The sequence below is a fragment of the Sciurus carolinensis genome, chromosome 4 (genome assembly GCF_902686445.1).
Source record: "Sciurus carolinensis chromosome 4, mSciCar1.2, whole genome shotgun sequence".
NCBI classification, from domain to species: Eukaryota; Metazoa; Chordata; class Mammalia; order Rodentia; family Sciuridae; genus Sciurus; species Sciurus carolinensis.
The window spans coordinates 121,472,425-121,498,151 of NC_062216.1; the positions used below are offsets into that span (position 1 = coordinate 121,472,425).

The 25,727-nt window shown below is 34.8% G+C and overlaps 1 protein-coding gene across 3 annotated transcripts in view; it reads right to left on the reverse strand.

Annotated features, from left to right (window-relative positions):
- Positions 1 to 1,188: 1,188 nt before the first annotated feature.
- The window catches only part of Tafa2 (TAFA chemokine like family member 2), a 436,794-nt gene continuing 412,255 nt past the window's right edge, over positions 1,189 to 25,727 (reverse strand). For all 3 annotated transcript variants that reach the window (XM_047548076.1, XM_047548075.1, XM_047548077.1), the window contains one exon: positions 1,189 to 3,559. In XM_047548076.1, the coding sequence (XP_047404032.1) occupies positions 3,548 to 3,559 (12 nt within the window). In that variant the 3' untranslated portion in view covers positions 1,189 to 3,547. The remainder of the gene's footprint in view (positions 3,560 to 25,727) is intronic.

The following is a 25,727-nucleotide window of genomic DNA, read 5'->3' on the forward strand; positions in this document are numbered from 1 at the left end:
ATATGTGATGAAAATCAGATCATGTCATTTGGCCACAAGACTCCACCTGTGACAAGGTACCCCCAGTCTTATATAGGGTCCTATACAAACCGCTCCTAGCTCAGTTTCCAGCTAGACAGCCCTTGAGGATGAGAATCTCTGCCAACTTCTGAGGAGCTAGCTTATCGTAATGAAGTTCTTTCTCTACCATCACCTTGCCTTTCTACTATCGGCCTCAGGGAGCAGTGAGAGCCTTCTGTGCAACAATAATTCTAAGTCTCCCCATTTAAGTGAGTCAAAATGAGAATGGGTTAGAAGATGAACAAAAACTCTACTTGATTTCTTTTCATTTCTTGCTTTCAGACAGATGTCTCACCTATGAATTGAGAAAATGATCAAAAATTTAAAGATCAAGTCTCAATCACTCAGTTAATTACTATGCTGTTGACCCTTGTGTGTTACCAGAAGTCACAATCCAATTTTATAGCATTCTCTAGTAACACAGGATTTGCTGGGGAAAATAAAGATCAGGACCAAACTCCCTTTTTATTTTAACCCTAGGTGCAGGTTCTCAGATCTGTTCCTACCCATTAAAACTAATAGCAAATTTGAAATCATGTATGATACTCTGTGGTGTTAAAACCAGATGTTTCAATGTGTTTAGGCAAAAATTTTATAAAAATAAAATAAATAATATGATGTTATTCCAAAACAGAGGGCTTCAAAATAATTATCACAAAGAAATCAGTAGTTGGCCGATATTATACTCTCACACTCTATAATATTACTAATCATGTTCCAACATACAATGGATGTGTATACAAACTTCGTTAAAAGGTTTAAGAACATTTACATACACACAAAGTAAGTGTGAAGACTGGTGAAATCCAGATAAAGTCTATATTGGATTTGTAGTTTTGCACCAATGTTAGTTTCCTGGTTTTGACAAGGTGTTATGGTTTTGTAAGATGTTATCACTATGGGACAATGAGGAAAGGGTACCTAGAAACCTTCTGTGTTATTTTTTGTAACTTCTTATGAATCTTAAGCTAAGTCAAAAGAAAAAGTATTTGGTGAAAATATTTAAATATTAACAACGGTAGTCATATTTTTGATTTGTATGCATATTTTCATTATAACATATATAATGAACAGCATTAACAAATTTCATAATAAAATGAATTTGCACTTGCAAAATTATGCCAATTTTGCTTATAGTCAAGTTATGGACAAGTAGCACAAAGGTAATTATATCCATTTCATTGTTTCCTAGCAAAGAAGCAAACCAAATATTGAAACTTTACATAAATGGCAGTACTTGCTATGGATTTTTATGAAAAGAATAGTGAAGAATTTATGACAGCTTCCTTGGGAATTCAGAGGCTTTCCTGGATAGTAACTGACAAGACTTTAAAGTATAACAAAAGAACAGATTCTCCAAATTGTACTTATGAAAGAGAGTTCATTTTATATCCCAATTTTATTCACCTTTTCTGAATAGTCACAACATTAATCTACTGGGGATAATCTAGTTAGTATATTTGAAATTCCATTTATTTTTTCTATTAATATGCATGTATTACACTTGTATATAATACAGAATTTCCGAAGTATGAGCTATAATTTCAAAGGAACCTAGGACAAATTCATAATTTCTAAAATAATATAGTTTTCCACTTTGTTCTAAAGAAATTAATGATATTCTAATTGATGCAGAAACTCCAGCACAACTATTATTTCTTTCTTTATGATTTCATGTAGTCTCGAACCACTGTAAAGTCCACTCAGAGCCCTCTGGTTAGTTTTAAGCACAGTTAAAATGGAGGCAGGAAGTCATTTCATTCCCCATACTTGTGGGGCCATAGACTGTAGTTTACTGCTAAAAGAATATTTTCAAATTTAATTTTAACAAATTGTAAACTCTTTTAATTGTTCTTTCCAGTGAAGTGTCTGAATAATATATTGGTCTTTGAATATTGTTACAAATTAACAGACCAAAGCTCTCCAGGACATCTGAGCCTCCCTCATGGAAACCAGTGTATGCCTAACTTGCCATTGTCACTGAATTCTAAAATTACAAAACATTTTCACACCTTCTTTAACAGGATGGAACTGCTAATAAGATAATTTCTGAAGCATCTTCTGATTAGTCTAAAACAAGCAGGACACAGAAATCCCTCCCTTTACATTCCTTCAATCTATAGGTTTACACAACATTATGACAGAATGGCGAGGCCATTTCCATTCTTCCCTTCTTCCACATCACAAATGGAACAAAATAAATACAGTATAAAATTATACATTCTGTAATAACTTAGAAAAAAGTACATAAATGTTTAAGGCTTTTAAATATTTATAAGACGTTCCTGTAAAACCGAAAAATCACAAACGTTAAAACGACCATGAAAATGTGGACAGAATACTGGCCTATGAAATCATTTGAATGGAACAATTGTAAGCAAATATTTATAAATTTCTGACCAAGGAAAATGAACAATTTATTCTATCAACAGAGTGAACAAATATGTAAGCATTCAAACAGTTATTGGGATCAAGCAAGAGACAATCTTTAAAAATGAGATAGAAAAGCCATCTGAAAAAAAAATTCAGAAGTCTAAGTGAATAACGTTCAAGCTAAGCTTCAGAAACGCACATGCATCCCTGGTGAGTTTTTGAATCTGAAGGCTTACATAATACCTTGACAGTTCACTGCTGATTTCTCTGAAGGGAAAAAAATAAACAAAAATAAATAAAGAAAAAGTCTACTTAAAAACAAAACAAAATGAATAGAAAGGGAGAGTGCTTTAGAAGTACAAAGTATTGTATGATGAAGATGGTGATCCAGTTCTAACTACTAGCTATTTAACTGACAGAGTAGTTGTGGGTTAGCCTTGGGGGAACATGTCAGCTTGTCTATACATTCTTACATGATTGATGTACTCAGATTACTATTACTTGCCAACAATAATTATTATCAATGGGTATATATTTCCATTCCTTTAACAAAAGCAACCTTAAGATGTTAAAACACATAGGCTTTTAGAGCTCCAAGATTAGGATACAAAGAAAATTGTCTCAGTCTACGCCATGCCAAAGAAGTTCTCAAAGAAAGTGTCTTCAAAGCTGTGTTCAGTCCCGTTCACCAGTGAACAAAGAACCCAGGAACACATCCGTGACAGAAGGACAGTGCACTTGGGAGACAGCTTTCAGAAATGAGCAAAGCAGTCACAGCTGGATCCAGGACCCCAAAAGGTGACTGTGATGTCACCCCAAAACCACTAACTCTTCACCAGCTCTGCAGACAGCAACTTCAAATTCCCTTTGCAACTTCACAAGTAGAGCATAGTTCAAATCTGATGAAGTCTTTATGACATAGAAGTTCATGTTTGACATTTTTAAAGTCTTGGTATCTAGAAGAGGCTGGTAGCTTGTCATAGAATTCCTTGGAAATAGACTCTGGAGCCCTTCTTCTGAGCAGTATAAAAGTCTTCAAGATCACCTCAAGAGTTAAATTTCTACACATATGTTCAATGAAATCAGACTGGAGGATCACTTGATTTATCCTTGGTTAATGGGTTACCTACAAATGAAAGAGAAAATATAATCAACATTTCAAAATACAGTTACAATCTTAAAATTAAACAAAGTTAGCAATCAATAGGAAACTGGTATTTGCTATATCAAATACATTGCTGAATTTTAAAGGATTATCATATTCAAGTATTGGTGACTTGTAACAGTGTCCTAATTTTTTTCTTGTTATCATTTTTCAGTATTTTTAGAGCCACTTTCACAGTTATTTGAATGACTTTAACTGTGACAGGATAATCTCAACTGGTGATGACATTCTTCTTGGAACCATAGAATGATTCTGGAATCCCTGTCCTTTGCATTGGTTTGGTGGAAATAATCCAAAGATCATAAACATCATACCAACCCTCAGGGAACAAAAAGCCTTTGTTCACTGGAAAATAACCAGATCATATTCTCAAGAACGTTCTTGGGGAATGGCTCTATAATATTCAGTCTTGAGATGGTTTAAAAATTGCTGGCCTATTTAATTCAATTACATGTCAGAAAAATCACCTATTTGTGATGACAAAAATATTTGGGAAGAAGAATGAAGAATAGTATAGAGATTCACCAAATTTTAAAAGCTCAAAAACTCTCATAAAATTGACTAGCATAGTAGTATTAATGCTATTTTAAATATTAGGAAGATATATAGTGAATTTTCATGCCAACGAAATACAAAGAACATTTGTATACAGGAAAAAATAATAGAGTACCTGATAACATACATTATCTACATATACACAAGTAGATAGATATATAGAGAAACAGAGAGAATTCTACTATGTCAATGAATTTCTAACTCTACCCTAATAACAGGCAGTAGGCTCAAAAAAATTACCTAATGTTCTTCTGCAGTAATAGTTATAACAAAAAGTGAATTTTTAAAATTACTGCAGACACTTTACTTTTATTTTATTAAGTGACATAGGTACTTATGCTTGATAAATCTTTTACTAAAAGGCTGGTTTTTATTTATTTTCTTTTGTTGTTTTCTAATCAACTATAAAAAAGGAAAATATGAAACCACATCATAAACTAGTTCTGGACAGTGCCCTGCCATGGCTAGTCTCAAATTATACTACAAAAGGGAGATGTAAAATTCAGAAGTGTTTTTCATGCATGAAGGCAGCCATCTTGCTTATGTCTCTGTGGCAACTAACATTACCAAAGGAGTATTGGCCTGCATCTTTGATGTGTCTTATTCTCACGCAGAGAGCAACCATAGGTGAAACTGAACTGAGGATTGAAGGTTACAACTATGAAGGGCCTGATGACTTTTAGAGATTCTGAGAACAGGAGAAAACAGAGGCAGAAAAGTAACCCTCATAACCAATTTGTCTGTCATACTTGTGGCCACTGTACATGAGTAGTGTGAGGATCCCAGACTGAGTGTCAGTGTAAGAAGAAGGTGGGAAGGAAATTCTACCATGTTTACAGATATTATATCTCAGGTTACTGATGGAGATCATTGATCATTATAATATTATTTCATGATAAATTTTCTCCTTAAGCTTGATTTAACACAATCTTTGATTTCCACTGGCTGAGACTCACCTGATTTTTCTGATAATTCTCTTCTTAGTAAGAAAAATTATGAAACATAATATGGGGACTAATTTCCAAAATGAGTACTACAATAACCAGAAAGGGGGGAAGGCAATTGAGAGAGAACAAAGAGCTTAGCCTCAGCAGGGGTTCAGGGTAGATGACTGAAATAACATGGTAGAATGAGCTGGAAGAACCTGGTGCTTGACTGCTGAAAGCAAGTGGCATGTTCTCTTGAGCCACATCAATCCCAGGTTTTAAGTAATCTATTGTGTTATGGTAGATGCATCCTAACATCTTCATTCCAAGCTAAATAGTTGATCCTGTTGATTTACATAAAGCTGAGAAGAGATTATCTCAATAATTTTTATGGCAGAGCTTTATCTTCACATGATTTTGACAAAACACAGCCAAATTTATAGTGTAATACCAAAGGTTTATGTAACAGAAACAACCTATTCTCCATCTCTAGGGAATACACGTGTGTGTGTGTGTGTGTGTGTGTGTGTGTGTGTGTGTGTGTGTGTACACACCTAAAAAAACATAAAAATGTATAACATATACTAGACTACATAGTATATAATCCATACTTGCACTATATATATGTTTCTATATTCACAAATATGGGAATATCATTAATACACACTTTATGATGCTATGTTTCTATCAGATAAAATTGCTAGAAAAAGAAACAAAATTTAAACATGGCTAAAAGAAGTTATTTGCTAAATAAGCATGTGCTGAAGCATAATTAAAATTAATTTTTCTCATACTCAAGCTGCACATAAAGTTCCTAGATTATTAATCTTAAAAATATCCCAGCACATTTAATGAGATGAAGAATAGAGCATAAATCATTTCTAATGGCAATCTGATTCATTTTGATTGATTGCTTGATTGATTGATTTTGCAGTGCTCAGGATAGCTAGATCCCCAGGGCACCTTACCACTGAGCTCTATCCCCAGCCTTTTTTTATTTTTTGTTTTATGACAGGGTCTGGCTAAGTGGCCCAGGCTGGCCTAGAATTTGCCATCCTCCTGACTCAGCCTCGCAAATTGCTAGGATCATAGGCATGTGCCACCATGCCCAGCTTACTTATTTGATTAATATCAGAGGACACATTACACATTGCAGAGGTCTAGATGTAGGCCAGGATGGTAAGAATACTAACCACACTGTATGTTACATGCGACTGCTCATTTTACCAATACGTTCAGGAAGAAAACCTTGTTAATCTCACAGTTTTGCTGTGAGGATCAAGTATCGCTAGCTCTCTCAACACAGAAGATTTATGAAAGAAAAGCTTCAGATGTGAGTTGTTTTAAATGCATAAATCTTAACTAAGTCACTAAAAGTTGAATGAAAGCATCATACTGCCAGACATTTACTTGCCCTTTTCAACACAGTATAAGATGAACACATATGAACACATCAGCATTCTCCCTGTCAAACTCTAGGTTTATACCAAATTAAGTGGCAAATCCTAAAATATATGGAACACATATTTTAAAATATATAAAATATTTTAATATATTTTAAAATACACAGGAAATGATTCTGAATATTATCATCAATTTAAATCACCTAAATGCAAAATTCAAACAGTAAGTCGAAGTCATTTTCTAAAATTAAACCAAAAAAAACCAACCATTAAATAATTATATGCTCATTAAATAAGTAGGGCTAAATAATTCAAGTTTAAATAGAATGCCTGCTAGTGGCAGGACTGGGGACAAACTACATTCCATTTTCTCCTGTGTGGGTTATAAACTAGAACATGCTGGTATATAAGGGTTGCTTAAGCAACGGTTATGTAATCCAACATTTTAAAAAGTGGAAGTAATTTTTAACACACTAACTTGAACATTGCCATATTTTTAGAACTTAAATATTACTCTTTTCACTCAAGTTGTATTTTTTAAAAAAGGCCAGAAGGTTTTACCTTCTAAGGAGGATTTTCAGCAAGTTTTCAGTAACTAAAAGCAGGAGATTGCAATAAAATCAGTTTTACAGGACGGGAAATGGCAGTTGCTACCATGAATGTACACTCTCTTGTTCTGAGGGCAATAGATATAAAAGACTGCAGGAGGGAGAGAAAGGGTCCTGCCATTATTACGGTTATGCCTGGAGCTTCCTGTGCTATAACCACTATCTCAGTACATTTGCCTTTCTATGGGCGATATTTCACACAGTTGTTCTTTTTTATGTAAATCTTATTTGTGTGTCCTGCTCACTAGTCAGTTTGATAGTTGCAACCACTGAGTGCTCAACATATGCAAAACACAGAGAAAAAGAATCTCAACCATAGCTTCTCCAGTCACAAGCACAACGATATGCTGGTAATGATTCACCAGAAAGAAGAGGCTAATCTGCTAACATTGAACAAAAAGTATAATTCTTTAAGAACAAAACATCCACTTGACCCAATCTGACAAATCTAGAATAGAATCTGGATTACATTTGTCAGAAATTCCTGCTAAAATCATGTCTTAAATCTATTCACCAATTTAGACTAAGACATACATGACATTAGTTAAATTTGAAATAAAGCAGTCATTAAGTTTATTCTGTTTCCATTTTATAATATGAGCATTTTGAATTGCCCTCTACCTATCTCCATGTTAAAATTAGAATGCTGGAAGGATATTCTAGAAACTATTTTGTCCTCAAGTGTAAAAGATGCTTTGGCAAAATTTTTAAAATCTTTATATTTCTAAAGCCAAATTCCCTTTTTTTCTGTTAATATTCTGCTTACTAGGTTATCAGTGGGAGACAGTATAACTATGATTAGAGACATAATGCCAAATAGCCTCAGCTCTGTGGGCAGACCACCTGTCCTATCACTTTCTAACACTACAAGATTGAAAAAAATTGAACTCCTGAGCTTTTGTCTCTTTGTGTGTAAAATGAGGATATTATTAATTTACCCCACACATTTGTTGTTGTGATTAAATCAAATGATCTTTGCTGAGTGCTTGAGCCAGTAAATGCCTTTTAAATATTGACAAGTGGTAACAATGGTAATTCTCAAACAAGATACAAAAAGTGATACATATGATTCCTATGGAGAGGTTGTATTCTTATCTACAAATACTGATTTAATTAAAGTTAATTTTGTGTTTTTACAATTATTTCTTCTCATAATCCTGTTAATAATAAAAGTCATACATCAAAAATGTGACCATTGATGTCTTTTGCAAAAGTTGTGCCTTCTGGGGTCAGTGGTCAGTTCTGCTGCTGACCTCATGATCATAGTAAAGCAACACTACCAGCATCTGCCCCGTAGGGCTGAGAAGTATTAGATCAAGTGCTGAGAACAGTGCCTTGCAAATGAACACTCAAGGAGTGCTGTACCTGTTAGCTGTTAGTATTCTGATATATATAAATTTTAGGCATCTGAATGCACTGAACTCTCAGTTTTTGCCCCTGATTATTTCTGAGCATATGTTACTAATCTTCTCAGATACAAAATTCCATTCTTTCTTTCTCTTTTCTATGGGCCAGATGCCATCAGTCTTTGCATGCAAGACATATATTTAGGATCAGGCTTTAAAATTTAAAGGTCATTATGATTATGCCAAAATAAATTGCAGATCTTTAAATCTCTTCTTCTTCATTGATGGTTTCTCTGACCTAGTTTTTGATTTCTATCCTACATTCCCCCATTTTTTAAATCTCAGTTGTCAAGTTTGCCATCTACATAAATCTGTGATATCACCATCAAAACTGCACAGCATCAGTGTGAATCTTATGTCATATTAGCTTGATTTACAAAATAACATATTCTCTTCTATAATATGGTCATTAAAATCTTGTTATGAGGACTGCTGAACAACATTTATATTCTGGTATATATAATATCAGATACAAACACACAATAATAGAAGAGACGATGCTTTCTGAACATTGCAGTAATTTTCATTTAAAAGAGTTAAATTTTCACTAAATGCCCATGTTATTGGAGAAACATGCATTTTTGAACAATGAACATTATTTAAACAAATAGAAAGCAAGGAAACGTGGCAATAGTTTGAGAGGAGGCATCAGGTTCCAAAGCAGTCTATGTCCAATCTTCATGGTATAGCTGCTTAATAACATCCCAAATAGACCCAATTTCAAACTAATATTCCAATAAATTTAACTTATTCGATCAAGTTGTAAAAAGAAGAATAGAATACCTTCATAATCTTAAGTGCTGATTCGAATGAACTTTTCCTTTCTTGGAATATAATTGCTGCTTCACTGCCAATGTATTCTTTAAATGTAGCTCTTACAAGTACAAGAATTAAGCTCCTGCCTCACTTTTTGTGTACAAAATGTGCAATTAAAACATCATTATGCTGCAGTAGCAGGTTTTCTCATTTAAGCCAGAGAAAAGCTGTTGTTAAGTTGGTCATAACTATACATGAATGCTCTTGTCCTATCTCACAGCATCTTATACAATAAGGTATTCCAAAATGAAAGAAACCTGTTTGTTTGGGATGTATATGCATGAGCAAGCTGACTAGATAGCTTTCATGCATAGGTGAGGTCCTATAAGACAATGACATACACCTTCATCAATATGCCCACCTATATAAAAATTGAGCCTATATTTTACTATAAAAGTTGAGTCTATATTTTACTTTCATGGTGATGGAGGTGATTTCTATAGCCCTGAAGATTCTATTGTCATATTATCATTTAATTCTGCACCTTCTCCTTCATACAAAAGAACTTCTGGTGCTGGACTTGAATGTTTATTTTAACACTGGGTTAGTAAAGGCCATCTGTATAATACTTCAGCAAGGGTCATCATTTCCACTAAATGACCTTGAGTTATTGTATTCTGTTATCTTTTGTATAAACTCTTAAAAAATTTGTCAGCCTTAGGTGAGTGAAAAGATAGTTATTTCAAACAAAAGAGAGCACTTCTGTAGCTGATTATATTTAGGTGCAACTCAGTGTGAGACCCAGTGTGGAAGCAGAAAATAGGTATTCCCTGAATTTCACCTATAATCTCCTGGATTTCTAGGAAAAAAAAAACACACACACACAGCACCAGTTATTATTGAGAAGAGGTAGTCTCATTCAGCTACTCAGGAGACCAGATTTTTTTTTTACCAGTGTCAAAATAGTTTTAAAACATTGGATAAGTCACATAGAAATCCCAGAATCTTCAAAGTTCTTATCTGCAAAGTTAGTCAGTAGGATTCAGTGAGCTTCCCTTCTAACCTCCCACTACTAAGATTTTTCCTAAGATGCACTGATTCTCTAAAACTTGGTCCTGACCAACTAAACTCAGCAGAATAGACATCATTTTATTTAAAAGACCTATTCATTATATTAGAATGCAGAACTAGTGAGAACTCACCACAAATACAACATCTGTCAATGGCTTTGAGCTTCCTGTGCTGTGCAAATAAAGATCCTGACTGGAAATGAATCTTTTGAACAGATGGACCTGCACCATTTCTTGGAACTTTGAAAGCTGTACAGTGTGCCTGCCATGAACTCTCCTACGTGACTCATGGAAGCAGATGATAGTTGCACTGCCATTTATGCACATCAATTCACTCAGAAACTGATCAACTGATTGTCTCTGGATGACATTCACTATGAGGAAAACAAAGTACTCTCTGCTTTCTCTTTGGGCAGTTAATAAATTGCTTGGGGATTTTTCTCAGATTTCTTAAGACAAGACTTCCCTTATTCTTCCCCTGGACCCACAGCAGACATACTTTCTCTTTGTTCCAGATGGAAAACTAGAAAAAATAAAAACCCAAAAAACATAGTAACACATGAATATAACAGTTAAGGCAAGAGCATACAGAATTAGGAGAACTTTCTTGGAAACATTCAAAAATTTCTTAAGACAGAAAAATGATTACTTTAAGTGCCTTAAAGCCAGGTGTGGTGGCACACACCTGTAATCCCAGTGACTCAGGAGGCTAAGGCAGGAGGATCCTAAGTTTGAGGCCAGCCTCAGGAACTTAGCAAGCCTCTGTCTCGAAATAAAATATAAAAAGAACCGGGGATGTAGCTCAGAGTAGAGCAACCCTGGTTGAATCCTCTGTATCACTAAACAAATAAATAATAAATACCTCAAGGAAATATGAAATTTTTTAAAGATATTATGTCTACATGCCAGCATAGTTCACACATTCTTAAAGACAGTTGAAATTTTCAACTCAAATGGAATTTCTCTTATTTGCAAAGGAATCATTTGAATTGATAGTTTTAGTTCACTTTCTACAGTAAAGTTTTATTTTAAGTTTAAATCTGGTCAAGAATCACACCTTGCAAAGATCTTAGCTTTGCTACTTATGAAGGAGAGCAGAAGTAAGATGCCACATGAGAAAAAATTAAGAAAGGCTAAAACTTGGAAGAAATACTTTCTAGTGGTTTAGAGATTACTAAAAGAGCAACTTCTCTTAACTTCCTGGTTGGTTTGAGTGACAAATACGAATGGTTCTTGGTAACAATCTTTCCTTGAGATACCTGCCTGGATGAAGGATACGTTACTGTCACTTTGAAAGGGACTTGATATAACTTGAGGAAGGTCAAAGCCAGAACCAGCAGTTTTTGAGAACATGCCAGAAGCAGGACATTTCTATCTCCTTTCCATTCCTATTTTTTCCCTATAATTCCTATAATTAAATTTAGTACTGATCATTCCACATGTGGTAAATCTTTAAAATAAAAATATTCCCTCTCTGCATGTTGTAGAAATAAAATCCATTTTCTGAAAGGACTGGACCACATAGACAATGATGTCTAATGTGCAGGGTACTTGGACTTGTTTTCCTTATTTCTCAGCTATAATCCTCCCTGGGTTTTTCTAATAATATAATCACAATTCAGTAGTCTCAAATTTCCAAATTTCCACCCAAGCAATTACAAGTAGCTAAACCTAGTTGCTACTTGTAATTGCTTTGGTGCAGGTTTGACCTAACATTCAATATAGGGCAATGCCAATATATAAAGAATGACCTTTAGGTAAGAATTAAGTCTGGCTTTAGTTTATGGAGATTAAGTGAAAGCCTGTTGGTCTAGTACTTTTCATGCTAATTTCCAATTAATAGCCAGAGGTTAAGGAATATATACAGGCTTTTATACTATCCATTTTCTATCTTGGGAAAGCAATACTGCAAAGTCACAATATTGGTTTCACCAATTATAACATATTGTCCCTTGGTGAAAAAATTGTCCAATGTATGGACAATTATATCACTCCGAATTATATCACTCTTTATATCACTCCTTATAGCACTCCTTATATCACTCCTTATATCACAATTATATCACTCCTTATATCACAATTATATCACTCCTTATATCACAATTATATCAGTCCTTATATCACTCCTTATATCACAATTATATCACTCCTTTTATCACAATTATATCACTCCTTATATCACTCCAAAGAATGATGACTCTCCCCACTTTTTTTATTAAAAAAAATATTGTCTTTCCTGGTTGACCACTGAAGCAGTTCTTTGTCCTCTAAAGTTATACCAAGCTCATCATCGGGGCACCTGGAATGCTAATGGTAACTATGAGAAAGAGTAGATCATGGTTAATCCTGTTACCATGGTGTACACACCTGCTGCTCTGTGAGAAATAAACCAAGACGGGAGATCATTTCTGGAGTTGTTTTGAATCTTTACTTCTCAAGGAAACTTCTGCCCCTTCCTTAGAATCCGACCAACACTAGGATTCGCCACAACTAATGCTCCAACGTGGAGCCAAAATATATTTGAATGTGGAAAAATAAAAAAAAATTGTCATCAGACACAGCAGAAACCTTCTCTTTCTACTTCTCCATTCGAACTTGAAGAGTTTACACGTTTGCCTAAGAAACAAACACAGGTCAGGCACTCCACCGTTCAACATTTTATCACAGGAAGCAAACATGGGAGAAAGGGAGGATTTCAGCAAGCACAGGGACAGCAAGGCAATCTCCCATTACCTCCAAAAAAGCTCATGGTAGGGATGGATCTGCCTCCCCCTTAGAAGATTATAAACTCCCAATTTTGTTTATAATTCAGAGACACACATATTTATCAATGGGCTCTACAATGATTTTTTTACAAGAAATTGAAACAAGCATGGTAAGAATGCTTATGAATAATTTGGGAAGCATCCTGAACAAACCAAAGAAAAAGAATTCATTAAAATCAAGTGAGAAGGTTACATTGAAATCAGTTGGTAGTCATTTTAACACAAAAGTATAAAGGAATGATAGAAGCAATAGTATGCAGTAACATTCAATTAGAATTCAAAGATTTAGTATTTAGTAGTCATAACCATTCTGGCTTGTCAGAACACCCATGCCTACAGTAATGCATGATTTGCTGAGGTATGAACTTGAATCTCACACACTTTAAGGAAGGTAAATGAGATTGAGTCTAGCCATCCATGGACATTCACTTTTCAAGTCAACTTTGCAGTTCTTGACTCATTGTCAATTCTGTAACCCTGATTAATGGTCTGAATGAGATCATGACATGTTTCAGTTGTAATTTATAACATTTTATAGATAGACTTTAAAAAGATTTTTTTAAACATTCTCTCTTTTCCAAAGTAGATTTCTCAAAACATACTTTTGAATTTCAAATATTTAAATAGCAATTTAGAATTTGAAAAAAGTTGTGAATAGCAATAACTTATACTAATAAATCATCTGGAGGAGTTGTTAGTAATTAAAAAATCAGATAATAGAGGGTTTGGGTAGCATGAATTAAAAGTAAAACTAAAACTGCCTACATAAATTTGAGAGGTCAGGATAGTTACAAGTAATAGTGAAGAAAAGACAAATCATGTCATAAAATATAATTATATTTTAGAATTTGGAAAAGATTTGGAGTTCTCAATTAATAAAAATAGACCCCTTATCCTCAATTGCTAACCTTCACCTCTCCCTGCACAACCAGGAAATGTAAGATTAAAACACTGGTCTGAGGAAGGGTAGAACTTTCATGTTTGAGTTTCCCCTTGAATGTAGTTGAATTTATCCAGATACATCAGAGCCAAGACAAACATGAAGTGGGTCAGTGCCGTGCCTTGCAGGGGACACAGGTATGACACTCAAAGACAAATCCTGAAGACAAAGGATGGCATTCAAGAAAATTTAGAGGAGCTTTATAAGCTTTAGAAAAAGCCAGGAGCAGAGGGAGAAACATACCTCTTCTATTTTCAATGCTCCACTTTCTTTATATTGTTCAAAAACATGGAAAGTCTTTTGGAAAATAGTATTTAATTTCATATATCTCCACTGGATATTTTTAAAAATAGCATAACTTTTTTCCATGTTTTACCTCTATCCAGTTTCTAGGCCCTATCATAATCAAGACTTTTATTCCATCTCATTTGTACAATTGCAGTCATGCAATAACTTCCTGATTTGTCTTCCTAACTCGTCTTGTTCCTTATAGTTCCTTCTCTTCTTTGCTATCATTTTTCAAAAGATGATTTACAAAATGTATCTTATTACAGAAAAGAAATCTAAATTCCTGCTCATGATATACACAGTCTGTCATTATTAGACTCCAACCCACCCAGCTCCGTCTCTCCTTCTTCCCAGAGGCTGCACAGAAGTACACGTGCTCAACTCCAGTCATGCCTCACTGTATGCTGCTGGATGTGCCCATTTGTCTCCTTATCTTCATGACAATTTAACTCTGCCTGGACAACACTAATTCCAAGTCCCAGATATGTTACTGTATCATGATTCTTCCAGTTAGAACTTTGTCCATTATCTATTTTAAGAATATTTCATCATATTATGATTACTTATTAAACTGTTTGCTTCTCTCGCCAAACTATGAGGTGTTACAGAAAAAATTCTAGCATTCATTTTGTTTCCTTAGTACAAAGGAGCACATAAATGATGTCTAATGAGAGATTAAAACAGTGGATGAATGGAGAGTAGATGGACAGAAAATGAATAAATGAACAAATTAGTGAATGGATGTATATAAAGAGAAATGTAAATTTAGAAGTAAGAAACTAGAACTAGTATTTGGGTTCTCTATTAAACAGCAAGGGAAATGATTTGGTGAACCAGAAAGTCAGTTCCTCCATGTTTAATTTTTCTACGATTAACCCCAAGATTGTGCAGTTTCAGAATTTGAAGTTATAGATATGTATGGGTCCTGACATTTAGCTCCACATTTGTACTTCAGATATTTAAATTTATTCTCACTTGGAAAAGGTCTGATTTTTAAAACAAAATTAATTCGTGAAAATAATGATGCAAGAAGATAATAGCAATCTGTGATGCTTTAATTGGTGTTAGACTAACCACCAGGGATGTGGAAAATGTCCAAATGGATACATCAAGGTTGATGCTGGTACAGCCATTTACAGTTCATATTTCAGTTAGAAATTATACCATTATTTTTTTAAGCATTTCTCTTGAGTAATTTCCATAATGCTGCTTAACACTGTTAGGAAATTTTTCTCATGAATGTTTTGTGGTGACAATTATCCTACACCTAAGAATTATATGCTCACTTGACATCAAATATGGTGGTATAATTGAAATGGCATCACATTTCCTATAATGGAACACAGTAAACAAACACTAAAATGATTGATTCGCCACCACTCCCAAATAATATTGTGCATGCAATCACATACATACAAACACAGAGAATACAACAATCTCTGTTTATTTAAAATTTAGGATCCCTGACCCAACTCCCCCACTTTTCCCCTCTACCCCTCAAATACAGAGACTGGTATTTTAAAAGGAAAAGTTGACTAGAATGTCAGAGACAGCTGGTCATTGAGTTCCTCAAGGAAACTTTGAGCCTCCTCATCCTACTTTGACCTCCATTTCTCAGATCGGAGTTGCTAGCATCAATAGGCAACTTAGATCATACCATTTTTTCTTATAAAACCCTCAGTATTACACTGTAAGTAGTTCCCATTTACTGTCATTATTATATTAGTTTCTGAACTAATTATGATTATCCTCAGTTTACAATGGAAAAAATTGAAGCTAAAATAAATTAAATGAAATTTTCCAAAGATGTCTGAAAGTAGTATGTGATAATCTTGGAGTGTGCTTCCTATTTTAGGCTTACAACCCAGTGAAACAGGCCATGTGTTTCAGATTTCTCTATTTGTTCATTTGACTATTATTTCTGGAGCACACACTAAGTGGCAGGCACTGTTCTAAGTGTGAAAAAAGTAGCCAACAACCATTGTCCCTATGGAACTATCTAGAAAGACAGAAAAACAGCATATATACTAAGCAAAAAATTTAAAGTTATTTTAGCCCTCCCCAAGAGAAAAATGAACTCAAGAGGAAGAGAGGCATGTTTGAGATGGGAATGTAGGTTAGCTGGTATAGTTAGGGAAGATTTGCTGAGAAAGTGAGGTTTCAGCAAAGGCCTACAGAGTAAAGAGCCAATCAAGCCAGTAGCTGGGGAAGAGCATTTCAGGCAGAGGAAAAAGCACACACAAGTGCGCTGAGACCAGGAAGTGGTGAGGCAGCAGTGGAGTAAGGAGGGGAGAACGGTGGAGGATGAGGTGCGTGACAAATGTGGTTATGCTCCTACGTTACTTAGGGAGGATAATCAGCAGGCAAATGCCCATCAGTCCCTTGCTTACAGGGTCCAACAAAAAGGAACTACAAAGAAGTTCCCAGTAACACACAGAGCTCTACACTCTCTTCTCTCAAAAATCCTCATTCCTGGAAACTGAAACTGGATAAAGCTTGGAAGAACAGGAGACACCACACAGACTTCTTTTTATAAGCCTGGAAGCCACTGTTATTTCTGTCTGAACAGTGATGTCTTTCACCCTTTAAGGAAAAGGAGGGTAGTAAGTGAGTGATACTGTGTGGGGAAGGGGTTGGTTAGGATAGGAGGCAATAGAAGTTTTTTTCCTGGCAAATGTCTTCAGGTAACTAATGGAGAATAATTCCTGAATGCATGATTTCTATTCACTTAAAATCTAGCTAGAATGAACATTTCCTAGTATAGAAAACTATGCTAGAACAAGAAGGCTTCTCATTCTTTCACTCTAGCACCACAGCATTTGGCTTATCCCATATACAAGAAAGACCAGAATCTTTCAACCTGTTCAGTTGTTCTTTGTTTAAATAAATTCAAAAGAAATGTGAGTTCACTTATGAGAAAAATTATCATCTTTTGGTTTTTAGGGGATTCAGAAAGGAAGAGGTGGAAGAATAATTTAAATTAGTACCTGAGGCAGAGGGAAAGGGATATTTTAGGCCCAATACCATCCATGGAAAACTGGTTTGAAATGTGTATAAGAGAGAAAGATAAAAAGCATTTGGTCCATTTAGACTTTCCTTACCCAAATATTTATACTCATAATGTGGATGCCAGACTGCCTGGGTTTAATTCCAGTCCCAATGCTTAGATACTACATAACTTTGGTAAACTCTTTATTCCCAAACTTCCTCATCTGCAAAATAAGAATAATGATTAAGCTATCTGATGGGGTTGTTACTATTAAATGAGTTAATGTGTGTGAAGTACTTTACCATAGTGAGAACTGAATATTATTTTTACTAATTCTAGTGGAAATGGAAGTGATATATAAGTAATGACATTAGAAAAAAAGTCCCTTATCATGTGACTTCTCCTGAGGAATTTAACTTTTATAATCAGGAAGCGTTCCTATTTAGCAACCATTTTGCCACAGATTCATTTTGATATTAATATCATGTTTTTTAACTTTCTTTAGTGTTTGCATATTATGTATGTTTTCTTTTTTTGTTTGTTGCCATTTTTCCTTGAAGTTCAGATAAATCTCTGTTAAACAGCATGTATTTGTGTTTTGATCTTTTGGTCTACATTGACAATCTTGCCTTTTAATTGGATTACTTAGCCCATGTGCATCTGACGTAATCACTGGTATGTTTGGGTGAAAGTCTACCGTCACCGAAGTGCTTTCTAGTTTTTCCACTTGCTCTTGATTTCTTTTTCCTCTCTTCTTTTGCCTTCTTTTGCATTCAGTGTTTTTATTAGTCTATTATTTCTTCATTGGCTTGTCACTCACACTCCTCCACAGTTCTTTTCATGGGTAACTTAGTGCCATGACTCTGCAGTTTGATCATTATTGTGTGTTACTTTTGCTGGGGTTTGTTCATGTTGCCCTGTGTTCATGTTTGTCTGGTTGCTTGTTTTTTAATATATTTTTTACTTTATTTATTTTTATGTGGTGCTGAGTATTGAACCCAGTGCCTCACACATGCTAAGCAAGTGCTCTGCCACTGAGCTATAACTCCAGGTCCATGTCCAGGTGTTATTATTTTCATATTTGAAAAGTGATCCTACTGTGATACTGGGATGGTAATCTTCCCTCAAAGAAGAATCACTTTTGCTTTTGCCAAGTGCATCCTAACAATCCATGTTCACCTCAATCCAATTTCAGGTATTAAAATGATTCAGACTGAGTCTGGGGAGTGCTGTTCTCCTAATTCCTTCTAACTTCAGGGTGTAGCGGGCTGGGTTTCTAATAGAAAATACGAGTAATTCACCAGGATTCCCTTCCTGGTGATCCTTGGCTTGCTATGCAGTCTCCTGGAACCTGCAAGGCTACTGATGAACTTCTAGTCTTTACACAACTCCTCCTAACATTGAAAATTTCCTCTATGTGTTGACACAAAACTGGACTAGTAGCTCTTGGTCTTCATCTTCCTCTAGACTCTGGACCAGTAACTTCATTTTCTCATGGGTTTTCCAATGCCTCAATGCATAGTGTTTTTAATCTATTTGGTCTAATTTGTGGGAATAGAGGGAAGTAATTTGAAAATTTTACCAGATACATTCATTACTAAAGAAGAAAGTCAAGGTTTATGGGTTCAATTTCACTTGGTGTTGAATAATCATCTGCAAAATTATGTAATATTTGAAATTTATCTTTGGAATTCTCCCATCTGTTTAGCCCTTCTGTGTTATAATCATGTTTAGACTGAGACTAAACTTGCTCTCCTCTAAAGCTTAAAACAGAAGCTAACTGATACTTATAGTTGGAGTGACTATATCCTGTAGTTTTCCTTGGATAGTCCTGATTTCCAACTGTTTCCCTGACTTCCTATTAGATTTGTCCTGGAAAAGTGGCCTGGTATGGACAACAAATTGTATTATCTGCCACATAGAGCAATCACCCTTTATCATGAATATTTGAAATTTCAGTAAATAACCCTTGAATTTTGAAGTCTTCAAACTATAAAAAAATGACTTTCTAATGCAAGAATTTTAACTATCATAATAAGCCAAAAAGGAGCATACTTTAAAGCATAAAATATTTCTGAAGTCTATTAAATCACACCAAGTTGCTAATAAATGTTTAAGGTTGGTACTGCACAGGGTTCCCAGATAGAGCACTGCACTGACTTCTTCAACTTTCCCATCCTTAAGATGAGTCATGGAGATTGTAATGCAAAAGACTGGCACCATATTATCAATGAGTATTGCAGTTCATAGACCCAAACTCTAAGAATCCCAGGAAAGTGATGGCAAACACAATTACCTTTGAAACAAAAAATTTGTTATAACAAGGAAGTAGCTTCTTATGAGATGCAGGCCTATTTTAAAACATTGTGATACAATTTTGTGTTATCTAATATCTAATATTGATTTTTTTGTTATTTTTTCTATTACACTATAATGAAAAACTCTATTATAATAGATTTTTCCAATTGCTCCTAAAATTGAAAAATGAGAATTATATGTGGACTTTAATTTCCCCTAAGTTTTTTTTCCCTTTCTTTACCATGAGTAATTAAAAGTTTTACTAATAAGTAAAGTATCCTGTACTATTGAATGTTCATTTGCTGGTGATAGTGATGATGATAAAGAAAACAATGATGGATATAGATTTCAGAGTGTCAGGCAGGCAATAAATATGAGGCAATGATTAAAAACACAGGGTGAAGAATATCATCTAGTCATGGGGTTATTCTGACTTGGCTATTTATTCACAATGTGACCCTATTTCTGTATACTACAAAAAAAGCAGTTTTCTTATCTATCTACTAGTGGCGCTAATCCCTATCTTATCACAAGCTGGAAAGAATAAATGCAATTATGACTGTAGTGAGAATGTAATAAATGGTAACTCAAACTCTTTTAAACCATGCTTTGAAATAAATATTTTCAAAGTCATAAATTTATCTACTTAAGATTATTCTCATTATTTCATTGCTATTACAAAGTATGAATCTAATTATGTAATAATAAGGATTAACCATAAATGAATTTCTGGCTTTTTAATAACTATGATTATCATTTATAAAGCTATGCATTTCCCGTACAAAGCACAGGACAAGTTCTATGTTATTTTCAAATGTTATGCTACAGTCAGGAAAAATTATAAAGAAGGTATATTATGCACACAATGTCTAGAGTAATTTTTTATCTCCTAACAGCAAAAATTCACTTACTACATTTGGTTGAAATGTACTGAGATTTAAAAAAATCACTTAGCTTTTATTTGTTATTCCATAAATAGGAATTATAGGCCTCTGCTAATTGGTGAATATCTACAAACACTTTCTGCATCAGTTTTTACTTGGTGCTTTGTGATTTAATAAGAACATTAATGTTCTATTAGTAGTAGCAAAATGGGTAAGGGTGGCTCGGCATTCAATAAAATAATCTTTTACTACTCCAACAACCACTCCAGGCCAAACTCATCTTAAATCGTTACAGATACACAAGTAATAAGATTAAAATAAAAAGCACACCCCAAAAAATCTAGAACATAGACCCAGAATGACAGTCTTCTCTCTCCAGTTAATAAAACATTTTAATCATGAAGACACATTTTTTTGTAAGGTGTCTTTGAACTGTACTTGGAAATAGTGAAATTGAATGAAGGTCAATAATTGCAATGATCAGGGGAAAAAAATGCTCCCTTCACTTTGTAGCCCCAGTAAATCCTCAAGGGCTGTGACTAGAAAAGCAACGTCTGGTGGCTATAAAGAAGCTAATGTTTATGCTCTTGAAGCACACACCTGGGAAGACCACCTTTACCGTTGATTAGTACAGTACATTTCCACCCACCCAGTTTATGTAACTGGAGTGACAAACTCTGTGCTTATTACAAACATCAGAATCTACTTAGTTTGGCTCCATGGGTTTCTCTCTAGGATAAGTTTTTGTGGCTATAGCATAGGGAAACAGGTACAGAAAGAGCAACCTCCATTGAATCTGTGCTTTCTCTTTAAAACCCTTGTTTAAATATGGTTGGAGGTAGTAAAGGACATCTTGAGACATTTCCACATTGGTATTTATTTGACAAGACTGACTACTGTGGAATAATAATGCTCACATTTGAGTTATGTGAAAACTGGCCCATTTTATTAGCCTATTAACAACTTGCTTGATTTATGTATTTTACTTTAAAAGCACATAAACACTAACACTTGCCAGGAATTATTTTAAATACTTTACAATGTTAAAAATGTTAACACATCTAAGGAACTATGTGGTAAGTACATTTATTGTCCTCCCTCACAGTTGTAGTGAAGAGCATAGATATAAACTTCCCAAGTCCTCCAGCTAATAAACTGAAGAGTTAGAATGTGAACTAAGTAATCAGACTTCCAGAAACTGTATTCTTAATCCTTATAACACCTTGAAGCTTTTTTCAGCAGAACACACCAACCATCTTTCACTGAGATAAATGGTATTCATTAGATATAGATAGATGATAGATGATAGATGGATAATAGATGATAGATAGATAGATAGATAGATAGATAGATAGATAGAAAGAAAGAAAGCTCCAGGAAATGTATCCACTGTGAATTTCTAAAGCAAAGCTGATAGAATTCTTGGAGCCACTCTGGAATCTTCAGTAACTAAAATTTTTCATAGAAAAGTTCTATTAAGTCAACATGACTATGACACCCCATCAAGGACTAAGATGTCCTTCCTGACACATTAGGTTTAATAACTAAGCATGGACGTCCAGAATGCTTCTATGAGTACAATTTTTAGCTCTGTTGTATGCAGTGTGTGAAAAATGAGGTTATTTTCCTTGCTATAATAACATAGCAACTAATAATATACCTGATCATGTCTGCCTTTTAACCTTGGTTCTGTATAAGGAGGACCCAGAGTTGACACCCCAAAGCCACCTGTGATGGAGGGATAGCCTGAGCGAAATATAAACCTTGGGTGTTTTAAACTACTGAGATTTGAAGGCTGTTTTTCTTATTTTTCCTGTTTAGCCTAGTCTGACAAATACAGAGTCTGTCTCATTATATCACAAGTGAGAACTTCTATAGGGCAACAATGAAATCTTGCTCACCCATATATTCCCAAGGTATAGCACAAAGCCTGACATATAGTAGGCATTCAGGAATGTTTAATAAATAGGAAAAAATCTGTTTGCTGTCTTCAGAACAGCATCAAAAGGAAGTACAATACCTGAAATCCTCGAAAACATGCAAACAGCATTGGAATATTCTAGAACTTAAAAATTCCAAATCATAATAATTTAAAATGGGTCAAAAGGGGTTATTATATGAGTGTCTACAATGGAATCACTGTACTATAATTATAGATAAATTTCGTAATGACATTCCACTAAGCAAATTCAACAGTTGGCACAAGAATATCTGAGATAATGTTAATTCACCTACAATGCATTTCTAGTCTCCACCGATTTTCATGTTACTTTCACATTGACACCTGGGTATAACCTTCCATATTGTGAGTGATTTGAGAGGACCTTGTTTCATAAGCTACCTAAGAGTTTTCCCCTTGTTTTCATTTTATTACACAAATACAATCAAATGAATATTTCTTGGTAGACAATATTTTTTCCCCCAGGAAAGCACCAACGTCTCAGAGAATGCATGCCTTCAAAAAACCACCACGCTGTCATCTTGCTTCTACCCATAGAAATGCCCAAGCCCTACTGTTGGATCCAGGTCTTTGCCTTTTGTAATTGTATATGGAAGATTATCCATACACAGACACACAAAGCTGTTTGCTATTTTTTGTTTGTTTGTTTGCTTGTTTTTCTGGTACTGAGAATTGAAGCCAGGGACACATAACCATTGAGCCACATGCCAGCTCTTTTTATTTTTTATTTCGAGACAGGGTCTTGCTGAGTTACTTAGAGCCTCACTAAGCTGCTGAAGCTGGTCATGAATGTATGATCCTCCTGCCTCAGTCTCCCAAGTTGTGGGGATTATAGGTGTGCATCACCATACCTGGCTATAAAAGCTGTTTTAAAGATGCACAAGACATCTAAGAATATCAGTTATGTAGGCATTAACATTTCAAGAATGCATGATGGGCATATCAATATTAGTCAAACTCTACTTAGAAAATAATGTGGGAAAATATTTATGGTATAATGATTACATGGCACCTAGAGATTTTACATTTCTTAGGAAAAAACATATTTAATTGGAGGATGTACACATTTCGTACACAGACAGATTTGGGTTTGACATTTGTACTTACCTTGTGTTCTCCTGGGCCTTCAGCTGACTGAATGAGGGACGCACACATTGGATAGGGTAATCTGTTTTACTCAAAGTCTACCAATATTAGTAAATTTTATCCAAAAGATACCCCTACTGAAATAACTTGAATAATCTTTGATCAAATATTCAGTCACTAAGACCCAGTCAAGTTGACATACAAAATTGACCACCACACTTGACTTCCCTACTTTATGAATTTACATAGAATTTACAACTCCCACACTTCACGGCCATGTGGCTAAACAAGATCTGATGACTCAGCAGCAACTAAGATACTTCTGGAGCTTCTTTCTAGTGAAGTTTGCAAGAGATACTCCTTTCTTTTGTCCATTCTCCCGTAAAACTGGTACAAAGGTAGTGGGCGCCTAATTTGAATAGAGATCAGTCTACCGTTGTGGGTTTTGGTATGGAGCTCCCATTTTGTACTAGATAAAGAGAAAGGAACTGCCCTGAAAAATCAGGTAGGCCTATTCTGAAGCAAAAGATATGCAACATCATGGAAGAGTGAAGAAAAAAGATGAAAATATCCATAAGACTCAACAGGGGTGACACAAACCTAAACCGTAAATAACACAAAGTGACAGCACTATTATACCAGCTTCCTCTCAGTGATTCACTGGGTAGCACTCTGGAAGGACCAAGCAAACTATGCAAGCACTCTATCCTGAGAGAGAGTGGGTATACACTGGTGAGGCCAGGCTGGACTGAGGGCACAGCAGTGCGGCAAAGTGACTTTCAGAGGCCATCATGGGAGAATTAAAAATGACCTGACAATATCTGATTCTTTCAGTCATTTCAGTAACATCAGAAAGAACGAATCCTTAGAGAGTACTGGCACAACTGGAAACAATTCTATCATGACCTGTAGATTTTTAGCCTGCATATATGAATTCATGTGATGAGTGTTTTTACCTTTGCAATCATCCACTGATGAGGTAGTTTTCCAGAAGTGTTTCCTTAGACCACTAGGTAGGTGAAATGTGAATTTGTCAGAAATTGGCATACTACAGTAATGCAACTACATCAATGATTATAGCAGCACAATTCACAACAGCCAAGCTATGGAACCAAACCTAGGAGCCCTATAACATATGAATGCATAAAGGAAATTCGGTATATATACACAATGGAATATCAGTCATAAGGAAGAATGAAAGTTTTTTTTTTATTTAAAAATTTAAAAAACCAAAAACCAAACAAACAAAAAGAAGAATGAAATTATGGCATTTGCCAGTAAATGGATGAAACTGGAGACTATCATGCTAAGTGAAATAAGCCAGTCCCAAAAAGTGAAAGGGAGAATGTTTTCTTTGATATGAAGAAGCTAATCCAAAATAAGGGGAGGGGATTTAAAAAAAGAATAGAAGAAAGATCAGGGGAGTAAACAAAGGGGAACAAAGGGAAGGGAAAAAGGATAGGATAGGCAAAGACAGTGGAATGAATCTGACCTAACATTCAGATGTATATATACGAATATACCACAGTGACCCTCACCATCATGTTCATCCATAAGACACTAATTAAAAAAAAAAAAAAACTATAAGTAAATAGTAGAAAGATCAGTAGAGTAGAGGGAAGGAACCTGAGGCATGAAGAAGGGGAGGGAAAGGGGAAGTACTAGGGACTGAATTAGAACAAATTATAGGTCATGCTTTCATAATTATGTCAAAATGAATCCCATTATTATATCTAACTAAAAAGAACCAATAAAAAATAAAAATTTCCAATTACAGCTCTTATCAACTTTATTCATAAGGAAATTTCCTTACAACCCATCTAAGACATTCTCAAAGCTATAATCTGGAGGCAGATGGTGCACATCAGCATTATATATGCAGAGGTGCTTTCAACAAGTTGATTTCATAGGTGAAATGTAGTTTCAAACAATGACTGACTATCTTGCCAGACATTTAGTAATCTCACAAATCGATCATATGTTGTAATTGAAGTTGGGAGTTGAGATTTCTAATCATGATACTTGTTAAGGTCTTGTGACTGGCAGCCAAAGTATCTGCTGAGAATATTCAATTTTATTTCTTTCAAGATAGAATGAAAGCATCTCAGTATATAAATCCTAGAAACAGGCTGAGCACATCAACTCACCCCAAAATCATTCAAACAACTCTTTCAAATATAGGATAGTTTAAAGTG